The sequence below is a fragment of the Astatotilapia calliptera genome, chromosome 8 (assembly GCF_964374335.1).
Source record: "Astatotilapia calliptera chromosome 8, fAstCal68.1, whole genome shotgun sequence".
NCBI classification, from domain to species: Eukaryota; Metazoa; Chordata; class Actinopteri; order Cichliformes; family Cichlidae; genus Astatotilapia; species Astatotilapia calliptera.
In genome coordinates this window covers 8,420,883-8,432,759 of record NC_137429.1, presented here as the reverse complement: position 1 = coordinate 8,432,759, position 11,877 = coordinate 8,420,883, and the positions used below count along the sequence as shown (strand labels likewise).

General features: G+C 39.0%; 2 protein-coding genes across 2 annotated transcripts; both read right to left on the bottom strand.

Annotated features, from left to right (window-relative positions):
- Positions 1 to 276: 276 nt before the first annotated feature.
- prph2a (peripherin 2a (retinal degeneration, slow)) lies at positions 277 to 6,963 on the bottom strand. The gene is made up of 3 exons (XM_026178267.2): positions 6,240 to 6,963; positions 4,663 to 4,909; positions 277 to 1,500 (listed from the first exon to the last, which is right to left on the bottom strand). Exons 1-3 carry the CDS (start codon positions 6,818 to 6,820, stop codon positions 1,297 to 1,299), a joined length of 1,032 nt encoding a protein of 343 aa, XP_026034052.2. The 5' UTR covers positions 6,821 to 6,963; the 3' UTR covers positions 277 to 1,296.
- Positions 6,964 to 9,575: 2,612 nt separating this feature from the next.
- tbcc (tubulin folding cofactor C) lies at positions 9,576 to 10,869 on the bottom strand. The gene has a single exon (XM_026177626.2). The coding sequence runs from the start codon at positions 10,852 to 10,854 to the stop codon at positions 9,727 to 9,729; it is 1,128 nt and encodes a 375-aa protein (XP_026033411.1). The 5' UTR covers positions 10,855 to 10,869; the 3' UTR covers positions 9,576 to 9,726.
- Positions 10,870 to 11,877: the final 1,008 nt, after the last annotated feature.

The following is an 11,877-nucleotide window of genomic DNA, read 5'->3' as shown; positions in this document are numbered from 1 at the left end:
AAGTGCATAAAACCAAAGAAAAGAACAAGTGAGAGTAACATTTGTTGCATGTTTCTTGAGAATGCATCCCGTGCATAGCTCCTCCTCAAGCACACACACATACTGTACACACATGTCCTTACATTGGGCATGTGAAATGTCATCCCATGGCCATGTGAAAGCAGTAATACCTTAATAGGCCTTATCCTATTGGCTTAATAAGGAACCCAGTGGCACTCACAGCATGCCTCATGACTCAAGGTCGAGACAACACAACGCCATCATTGCACTGCTGTATGTCGTCTCTAATATCCTTTATTCGCGTATACAGTCAGCATAATCTCTCCTCTACACAGTCACACAAAGCCAAGAAAATTATTTGGAAAAAAGAAAAACAACTTTACATTGATTCAAATAAAAGATTCAACTTAATTACATTCTTTTAAAAAAGTAATTTTTCATCTTTTCTACGTCATATACAAAGTTATATACTGTACATACACATATGTCAATATACAGATACTGAATGCACTAGGGAAATATCAAAGAGGATCTGAGATTACAGTACAGGGGTCAGGAACCAAGATTTAGCTGCCAATTTCAGGCCACAGGTTTGGAGTCACCCCATGTTTCTGAACTTCCTGATTCCCATGCTCAGTCTTGATCCATGTGTTGCACTGTTCATGCATGACTGATTCATTTAATTGAAAATTATACTCCATCTCAGCTGCTTATCCAGTGAACTGGAGTATAAATGGGGGCAAGTCAGAGGGGTTAATTTGTCTGCTTTGACTATAAAGTAGCCTAGACGGGTTAGCAAAAATAAAACATTGCAAAACCTGAGTTAAATATCTTCAATCTGCACCATTGGGTTCCATGAGAGGGGGGGATTGCATAGCAACCACCATCCCCGCCAAACTACGTGACAGCAAAATAAAGGAGAAAATTACATGCTTTCAATACATATAACATTTACTTGATTTATAACTTTGCACTTTTTTTGGAGAAAAAAATGCACAAAGTGTCAGAAAGCAGAACTGTAAACCTAATTAAAAACATGCTGGTGCAAAAACAAACAAAAAAACAAAAAACCATGCTGGTGGTTGTTTTACTGGGGAAAACCAAAACTAAAAACCCATCCAGCTGCTATTTATCAAAGTATGAATATGCAATATGATCTTTTCACGTCCATTTCTAATGAGTTCATAACCAAATATATGAGTAGGCCTACAAAATAAATGCTGGTAGAAAAATCTCACATGTCTTTGATTTTCTCCTCAGGTGGGAGTGGGGTCAGTTTGTTCAGGTGGCGCTAGCTCAGCTCACTGTTTCAACCGCTGGATCACCCTCCTCCACCTTGATGCCTTTGCCCATGGACTTCATTTTGTCCATGATGTCAGTGAACGTCTCCTTCACTGTCTTCTCCAGGAGCCAGCCCTCGCTCTCGCTCTCTGGATCCTCCGGATTAGCAAGGTTACACAGGGAGCTGTGGACATACTGCATGCCCACAGTCACACTAGCCTGCAAGGAACAGGAACACAGATCTGATAAACTTAATGTGAAATGTAGCCATGCCACATGAAAGAAAACGTTTAAGAAGGGAATTTATTATACACTTGTGCTACAATAATTTGATTGAAATTCCAGTTTAATCAGAAAGATAGAAAAATGATATTATATGAAGGAAGACATTGAATTGAAGTTAAACAAATGTTGTTTGCGGTTTAGAACATAATATTATCAAGACAATTAGCTAATTATCAGAGGATATCTAGACAAAAATCTGTATTTTCATCATTACTAGAAGTTTCAAATCAGAGCAAAGGAAAAGTATCACCATTGCTCAGCTCCAAATTAATGGGCCTGTTCTACTCATCTATAGTTCCATATTTTATTCTTGGACTATACTTAAATAACATTGCTTGTTTCAGCTAAAAAAAATTTTTTTATCTTCTACTGGGTCTTGGTGCTGCATGATGCATGATTTTCTCTGATTGGCTGCCCTGCCCAAGCAGAAGATTGGAGTAATAGGCGGTGTTCACAGACTGTGCTGTTTGTGTGGGATGCCCACATTTGAATATCCCCTCTTTAAGACATCACACAAATCCAAAAGTATAAAAATGGAGCATTCAGTGCAGATGTGGGATGACCTCATTCTTATAATTCCGCTATGTAGTTGTCTTTAATTTAACAAACCAGGTATAATAGGTCCACTGTAATGCATCAGTTGTACGTAGTGAATTTTAGCACTCATGGATGCTAAAAATCTGCTGCAGCATAACAATTCTGATTACTTAAGCTGAAATGTAATTAATAATGCTCTTTCAGATAATTTAATAAATCCTTTAATTAAATTTTAAAGCAAAAATGGAAAATATCTGATGTTTTCCAGTGTAATAATATTAAATTCAGAACTCCAGTTTCACTAATAATTAAAAAAAATCTTCAGCTATTATTTTGAATATCTTCTAAATGCTTAGAAATGTTTGCATGGTTTTTATAAGTAGGACATGAAAAGATGATACAACTTTACATCTTTCAATAAATGTATCTGAGTCAGAAATTGTGTAATATACTGCAAATATGTTGTGTTAAGGCAAATATTCAAGCAAGGAAAATGAAATTAGGAGCTTTTTTAAATTCTTGAAGTAATCTATAGCCTATAGGGATAACATCTCATTAGGACAGTTAAGATCCAGTTACTGTAAATGGAGACATCAGATCAGGAGATCAGACTCCTGGAAATAAGTATTTCCTTGTCACCTCTTGCAGATTAACCCATATGTGTCGGCACAGAGATGCTTGCGTAACTCCTCTTTTAAATCTAGGATTCCTCCGAGCGTGCATCTGATTAGCTGAAGCTGTGTTTTTACAACAAACAATTGTCTGCTGGATTTCTGGAGCAAAGATGTTATCTGTATGGCTCTATTTACTGTCTCCTCAAGGTGATGCAGGAACCCAAACAATTTATATCATCGCTGTGGTCACTGGCTTCAAGGATTCACCTGTACATGTCTATTTGTTCTGCATAATCATAAGCAGATATTTTGGCTTTACAAACAACCACAGATGTTGGCAGTGGAGGCCAAGGAGAAAGTAAAGAGAGGAAAGAGGACACACATGGCTGTTACAGGATTTAGGTAGAAAGTAGCAGGTGAGAAACCGCAGGTGAGCTAAATCGTGCCAAAGGTGGCACAGGGTATCTCGATAGTAGGGCAGGAGAAAATATATTTAGGTAAAGAGGATAGCGGTGTTTGGGAAGGAGATGCAGTAAGTGGGTATTACTGATAGCGTGGGCAGACTGTGGAAAGAAGGGAAGAAGCAGGGATGGAGGAAACTGATGGAAGAAATGCCAACTAGGTCAAGGCTTTGCATGTTTATTCACCTGACTTCCTACTAGCTGGACATTAAAGACTTTCTCTCAATTTCAGTCATTTAACTGAAAATGATCTGAGGAAAAAATGCAGAACAATTTAAAAATGAATAAAATCTAGTCGGATACAGGTACAATATTTGTGACTTAAGAAGGCTGTTGTTACTTTTATCTGCTGACAAGGGAAGCTGCGGTTCTTAATGTGTGCAGGAATGTTATAAGTTGGTATCTATTGTTTTAGGCCCACTATGCAACTGGAGCAAATGTGATGAGGTAACTCGAGAATTTCAGTAAAAAATAAACTGAGAACTGATTTTCCTTGAAGAAAAAATCAACATATTTAGTTCCAATTGTTCTTCAAAGTGCCTCTTGCAAACTGAAATGTATTGCTAGGCCTGTTAGAGACTGTCTAACCTACTGCATGAAAGTGAATTGGACTGAAGTCATAGGTTAAGGACAGAAGGGGAGTTTAACCAGTTGCCAGACTAACCAATTTGTCTTTGTTGATATAAAAAAAAATGGGAAGTACTGCTAGAAAACACTTAGACACACAAATATCTCTGATTTGTCAGATCGAATAGGCTGAATTATCTGTATTATTTTTCTGAACATAACAATTTTCCAGACTATTTCTCATTTCAAATGAGGCTTTTCCCTGTTCAGAATTCTTGGGATGTTAAGCCCATTGGGAATATGGGAAAACATTGTCTGGTGCCCATTTACCTATCAGTTGTTTCTATTGTAGGCTCCACCAACAGATTTCAAGGCTAGAGTAGTGCTCCAAAGAACTCTGTATTTCTGATTAAAATGACTAACACACCTGCCTGGCTTCAATTTAGCTATCAGCAAGGTTGTTGCTATTTCTAGATATTGATATGCCAAGACCAGCTGTTTGTATCTTCAAACAAGCCTTCCACCAGTGGACATGGAAATATATACTTTTCTGTAATAGTTGTGACAACAACAATATTTTGTGCATTAAGGTCACTTCTGCAATTGGGGTATTTAAAAAAAACGCCCACTACAACTGAAACACTCAACAGCTCTCAAGCAGTCCCCTCTATTGTTTATTTTCTTTCCATGTGAATAGATTAATGAGGACATACTGTTTGCAAAACCAACATTAGACAGAGACAATGTTACAGTAGAAGACTTAATTAGACATTTATGCACGATCTCCATTCCTCCATGCAGTGGATAGTGCATGGGATTGTTCTAACTTTTAAATGAAGTTGAAAAGAGCTACATTTTCCAACTAAGAAGTGAACATTGTTTCAGTTAATATATTTAAGTAAGTCTGTGGCACTGACCTCCAGCATAGTGACCAGTATCACCAGGGCTCCGATGGTGTTCATCATGCCACCATAGTAGGACAGCAGGGCATCGCGGCATCCCCGCTTCCACACGTTGAGATCCTCTGTGTAGTGGTCATAACTGTAGTGGGCAGTGTTGTTGGTCATCTGTGCCTGAATGCAGGGTCTGGGGGAGCTGGGGTTACAGCAGCTGAAGGGCACTCCATCCATCAGATACTGGCCATCAACATTACTGCCAATGCGGCTAGGAAGAAGAGGAACAGTAAAGGGGAAGATGATGTTGAAGGCCAGGAATGGGCTGTTACTTGAATTAGCACACCTGTGTTAGACTTCCCTTCGTTCAGATTTAACTGGAATCCATACATTACTCCAGGTCAAAAGTTGTTGTATTATACTTTGCAGTACAATCTTACCTTGACAATAAACAACATTAAATCAGCTATCCAACCTCCACAAAGCTAGCCTGAATTGGCATTCAGTCGTCAGCTAAAATGTTCCATCATACACTGCTGTTTCAAACTATCTCAAGGAGTACATATTAAGGTCTGAACAACTGCGAGAAGCAAGAAGGCAGGCACTCAAACACTGAAATTAGAATCACTGCTCAGTCTGAGTAGCTGATCTTGACTATGATTGAGAGTAGTAGGTCAATGGAAAGACAAGTGTAATTGGATCACAAAGAACTGGGGGGTGTCAGATATGTATCCGTTATTGCAAGAAATGTCACCACCTACTTGAGCTTTCCGAATTATGACCCAGACAACTTGTTGGTCAAAAGCACAGAGACTTTATGATGTAGAATAATTCTGGAGTTACTGTTACTAAGAAAGTTGGCAGTGAATGTGATATCTTGCATGTATAAGTACAACAAAAACCTGTAATGGCACCACAACAACACTGACCCCAAATGCTGCCCAATTAGAAGGCTCTAAAGCATAGCTGTTTCCTGTTTTCATGATAACGCTGTTGTCCTTAGTTTATGCTAATGTGAGCATCTCTGGCTACACTTTTTTTGACTGGCAGTGCTGTTATTGGAGTGCTGCCATGTCCTCTGCTGATTGGACAAGACACTGGTTCATGAAGGACAAGACACTGTAATCCTGGAGATTAAACACTAATTATGTCCCGGCACACAAAATTGTTTACAAAAAGTTAAGTGGTGCTGGTTGGCCGAGACATAAACAGGCTAGTGTAAAGCTTTCTCGTGGGACTTGACTGTATCTTTTTCTGCAACCATTCACTAAAGTCCAGATCTTCACATATAAATGCCCCCAGATCTCTTCTCTGACCCCAAGAACACATCTCTGCTATGAACTATAGCAGTCACCGTTTCTGCTATGGTAATCCTCAGTGGATGAAAGTAAGTATTACGCCTGATCTGATCTACCTTCATTTCAAATCCACTTATACTGAACTCTAACTTTGCACAGATCACCCCACCTCAGCAGCTTGGTGCACTTAGGTTCAACGGCAATCCAAACACATTCATTTTACTTCCACATTAAATAACTCTGCAACTTTTAAGGCCAACAATAAAGGATTTAACTTTTTTAAAAAAAATCTCTGTCACTTACTCTTTGACTTCCTTTGAGCTGAAGTCCAGGTAGCGGTTGCTGACCCACTGAATCTCAAACCAATCTCTGTAGTTGTCATTTCCACAGCAACGAAACTCAATCTGCATCAAGTCCAGGGTCCTCTTCATGTAGCAGCGTCCCGGTGTGTCGGTGTCCTTGTAGTACCTCATGCCGTTCCTCAACCCTTCAGCCAGGGTGAACTGCATAGGGATTCTCATCAAGAAACACAGCACGGCCGTGACAAGCAGCAGGGCGTTGAATCCTACACAGAATACCAAGTAGGTCTTCAACATGGGCTTCCACTTTGCAAACTTATCGGGGTCCAGTGAGTCATAGCACACTTTGCCTCCAAAGACGTTGATGCTGCAGGCTATTAGACCCATGAGAATAAGCAGATTGGGCAAAAAGTGGCTTTCATTGTTGTCCATAAGTTCAGAGCGTTTTCGCAGCTCGATCTTGAAGAACAGACCCATGCTGAGGACCAACACGCCGGCCAACACAGCAAACCAGTACATGAACCAGACTGTCTGAGCCAACTTTACTCGCTTTTTCAGATCAAACTTAACTGGCAACAAAGCCATTCTTCAATCTGTGATGTGTCCTTGCTTGTAAAAAACACTGCAGGAGTTCCAAGATTTCCACTTCGGTTTAGATAAAATTCTTGAGTATGCTAACCTGCACTTCCCTGTTTGTTTGTAATCAGTATGTCCTCTGGCTGGTCCGAAAGAACAGAAGAGTCAGCTCAGACTGTAATCCATCCTATGGCAAAAGAACCGCTATAAAGAACTCAGGAGAACAGCACCGGATCCTTATTTTAAAGGTTCTTCTGCACCATTGAGTCCTAAACTTCAGTGTTCAAAAGGGTTTATTTCTTCAAACCTTTACAGGAGAAGCTAATGTTGCGTTCTCTCAAAGAGGTTGAGGATGGCCGGGGATCCTCATGATTAAACTCAAAGTTGCAGTACGTCATGCTAAGCCCCTGTAAGCACCCTGATCCAATTTACAGAAGATGAGCCTGATCGTAAGCTGCTGCCAGGGGCCATAATTGGTTTGAGTGTTCATGTGGTCATGGTTGCCTTGATCAAACACATCAGGAGCAGCACAAGTTTCAGCAGATGGTTGACAAAGGTAATGGACATGACAGTAGGGCTAATGATAAAGCCTAATCATTCATAGGTATGGGGTCCACAAGCTCAACACAAACCAGATGTCTTCACAACGAATCAAAAACACTGAGTTAATAAAGCCCCACTATGACTTTACTTTGGAAGTAATTGCTTAATAAATCAAGACCAAACTGTGACAAACTGGACAAATTAAAATTTTGCTTAAACATTATTAAACATGAAAATTCAGTGTTTGCAGTAAACGTTGTCTGGCAAGCTGATAAAAAATATTCTATTGCTTTCATTGATGTTCTTGTTGTCATTTGCTATCTTGGCAGTTAGAACCAACACAGTGTCTGGCACATACACGAGCCAGATACTTATGCTGATCAAAGCCAGGCCTTTCCCTGAACAGTCTATTCTTCTTTCTCCTTGTGGCTGGATGTGAGAGCTGCAGTGTTGCTAAATGTTTACCAAATGCAATTGGAACACTGAAGGCCCAATCTCCTGATGCTCTTTTCACAATGTCTTTCATCAAACCTTTGTGCGTGTTTAGCGCTGTCTCACTAACAATATTTATGTGTTATAATCATAAGTTTGCAGTTGTCATAGACATGAATGTCATGCTAACACCAGGTATTCAATGATTTATTTAAACTGTTGGCCAAATGAATATTTCACAGCACTACTGGTTTATTCAGTAGTGTCTTATACTGCCTACAACCTGAGTGAGCAACGATATTTTTAGGAAGCAGCTGCCAAAAGCTCTTTCTTCTCTACCTCATGCAGTAACTCTTGATAATGTGACACATGTTTAGCAAAAAATACTCTTTATTGCGCTTAATTTCAAAGCTGGACTGTCCACTACATTTTATATTATGAGATATTTGCTGTGATTGTTTTAACTACATTTATTAAGCCATTTTATTTTATTTGCTTTATTAAATTTTAGGAGCCATTTAACTCTATATTGCCGATTTATTCTATTATCTTCCGTTTTTCCATAGCATTCTATTTTGTTTCCTTCTTATTTTTTGGATTTTTAAATGGCTTAGACTGCATTTTAAATAAAATACAAACACAGAGATCTTTTCTTTTCTTACTATTTTTCCCCCTCCTCCTTTATTTTGTGTAACTTGCATTACCTTTGTGGGCAGGAATTTTAAAAGGCAGAGTCGGTATAAAAACAAAGCCTGAACTATAACAGACTTAAAAATAAAAAATCTCAGACTTGGTGTCTTAATATTTTTGTGTAATAACAATTTACTTTCTGTTCCTTCTGCAAGAAAACCTATATAATCTCTCAAAAGATGCACATTTTACATTAACTGTAAACACTACTCCCATTTTTCCCCCACATATTTCAATGCAAAAATTATTCAATATAAAAATGGTTGAATTAATTATACCTGAACTTTATGGTCATCAGAAAACACATTTTGAGAGCACATGAAAGCTAGAGCTCCTTCAGTGTTGGTCAAGTCTTACTGAAACTTTATCAGTAACTTAGTAAGAAGGGTATTTTCAACAGGGTGCTCTACTTTGTTCTTGGGTCAGTGACTAACCCATGTCCACAAACTTGTTTTTTAACTGCATATTACCTGTTCTTCAGTGCAGTATTTTTTTCCCTCTGCATGGGAGTTTATGACATAAACAGCTACACAAGGGAATACCTATTGAGTACTCTGAAATATGGCTGGTGAGGTTTTCAAAGACATCCAAAGTTGGATCAGACTTAACCAGTTTGATTTCCTGCATTGCCCAAGTAGTGAAAACATCCCTCGTGATATGGATGGTGAACTAAACGCAGACCATAGATAATGATTGAGTATGTTTTGGTCCCTTTATACTCCCAGATCTTACTCTTCCTCCCCTTATGTACCATTTTTGATTTTGCAAAATGTCCTGAGTTAATCCCAAAGAGGTACACATGCAGTATGAATTTCTGAATACTTCTTCTGTTTATACACCTCTTTATAAATGTGGTGAATAGACTCAAAACTTCATATAAGCTGTAAAAATCTGATAGCTATTGAATTGGAATAATAACATGAAACTGAAAATCTTCATGTTTTGGTCTGTTAGGTAAAACAAGTGATTCTGAAAAGCTCAGCCTGTCCCAATACCAAACTACTTGAAATCTGACTTTGACCCTAGACTCTTAAGAATTAGACTTATTTTTGAAAAAAAAAAAAAACACAAACAAAAAAAATAACCACACAGTAACAGCCCAAATTAAGTGAATTTTTATTTAAATATATTAATGAAGATTATATCCATGAAATAAAATGGACATTAAATGTGCATTCTGGCCGCAAGCAGTTCATGTAAAATTTCTACTATCATTTGTTTTAGTGCATTAGGTCATTAAAAGTCCCATTCTAGGAGTCCCAGTTGGCTTTTCTGTCTGCTTCTGGAATAACAGTCCAGTTTGGGGAAGGTGTCCCAGCAGCAAGCCAGTTGAAGTCATCCACCTGAGTCCAGTTGTTTCGGGCCCGGTCCAGCCCAGACACAGTGAAGTCCTCTTCCAGGGTGGGATAGGACCATGTGAACGGGGCAAAGCTCACTCCGTGACAGTCCTCTATGATGGCTCGGCTGGTGACGTGCAGATACACTTGTGTGTCGGTTGTGTTGTGGGTCCGCAGCTGCTGACAGGGAAAGGCCAGCACGCTGTTTCTGCAATTATCTACAAAAACTGAACTGGACACCGGCCCGCACAGGATCTCACAGCTGTCGATGTGTTTCAGGTGCAGCGTGCTGGGGGAGCCGAACAGATGGACTTTGCAGTTGGTCAGGTGAGTGAGAAGCACATCTCGTTTTTGGATCTCTTCAGCCGTCTTGGTCAGAAACTCACTGGTCATGTTGGAGAAGCCGCACTGCTCGGCGGGTGCTGCTCCATCCACCTGGGTCCTACCTGTCTCTGCAGGTGTGCCTTCATCACGGGGAAGGGGATGAGCATCTTGTGCAGAGGCTTTATCTGTTGCCTTGGTGCGAGTTCGAAAGGCAAACTTCTTCCTGGGCAAAGCCTCCTCTTTGGTCTCAGACAGCGAGGTTTGGAGTTTCTGGAGAGCAGCCTGGGCTTGCCTGAGCTCGTACTGCGTTAGAAACTGCATACTGTCATTCAGAAACTTTTGCAGCTGGAGAGTTTTGGTCGTGGCCTCTTCTAGTTTCTCAGTCACCACAGCGCGCTCAGCTCCGGAACAGCTGGACAGTAGCTCCTCTATACACGCCCGCTCCCTGTTGAAGGCGATGGAGAAATACTCGCCCTTCTCCTCGGCGACAGAATGGCTCTCTTTAGCCTCCTTCCTCCGCTCGGCATCCTCGATCCTTGCCTGGTGCCGCTTCTGAAGTCGCTCTTGTATCCTGGCCGCCCCACTTTCGCCAGAAAAACCACTTTCCTCGTTACCTTCAATCACCGCTGCCATATTGTCGCACTGATAGTTGTGTCGGAAGTGATGACCCTCTTCTTCGTGACTTTCGCAAAGCCAACACACCGCCACCTGCTGCATCGGAGTTTTTAAGCTAATTTTAAAAACTATATATATATTTTTTCTTTTTCAAAGATGAAATAAAACCTGCAATTTAACCACAAAATTATATAATTTCTTCTACATTTGGTCTCTTTATAAGCTTCGACAGACTTCTTTACCTTTTGAACAAAATGAAACAAAATATTTGAAGCCAGTGACTGGCTAATTATAGCAAGTGAGCTTATTTTAGCCTCTGTGTAATAGAATATAGTATTATATTAATATGTATGTGTATTATTAATAAAACGCATTTAATGATACTGCTAGACCAAAATGTTTCTTTCATCATTTTAAAGTAAAACAAAATAAAGAACAGTAAATACTTGAACATTTGCATTATTTATTTAATTTCTTTTTATATTTCCATTCGTTTTATATTTATATATTTCAATGAAATATTTATATATTTCAAAGAACCTTTTAATTTTTTTTTCATATCACCTTCATTTTATCTACCCTGCTCCCTACAGTTTACCCATATTTATAGTGTGGTTTTTGTGAAACACATTACAGATATAGACAACAAATAAATTTAAATAGCATGCCATTTATTCATCTATCGTTTACTGTAAGGTCCCATCCCCCTGGTTGTGCAGATTGAATGAATCAAAAGTAAAAGTAAATAGAGCTATAAAAATGTTAGATAAAGATATGAAAGTAAATATCAAAGTATTAATATGAACAGCACACAGTATCTTAAAGACCATTTACAATAAGTGTTTATGTATAGAAATATGAGGTATTTACACTGAACTTCTTTTTTAAATAATATTTTCTTTAACGTTTTTATAATAAAGACATCACATACAACACTACAAGGTGGAAGAAATATTATTTTTACTCGAAAGTATGTGTAAAATGCGATTGAATTACATATAAAAAAAACAATAAGTGTAATAAATGTAAACGCTTTGCTTTCTTATAAAGTCTGACTGCTTTCTGAATACGAAATAGGCTTCTCAGCAGGCAACTAGGCATACCTGAGCAACATCCAGGTGTGGC

What these genes read in the sequence shown, in the direction of transcription:
- prph2a (XM_026178267.2), bottom strand. Translation starts at nt 6,820, where the DNA reads ATGGCTTTGTTGCCAGTTAAGTTTGATCTGAAAAAGCGAGTAAAGTTG. An exon ending in AGCTCAAAGGAAGTCAAAGA is followed by an intron (nt 4,910 to 6,239) that starts GTAAGTGACAGA and finishes TCTTCTTCCTAG; the next exon opens with CCGCATTGGCAGTAATGTTG. An exon ending in TACTGGTCACTATGCTGGAG is followed by an intron (nt 1,501 to 4,662) that starts GTCAGTGCCACA and finishes TGTTCCTTGCAG; the next exon opens with GCTAGTGTGACTGTGGGCAT.
- tbcc (XM_026177626.2), bottom strand. Translation starts at nt 10,854, where the DNA reads ATGCAGCAGGTGGCGGTGTGTTGGCTTTGCGAAAGTCACGAAGAAGAG.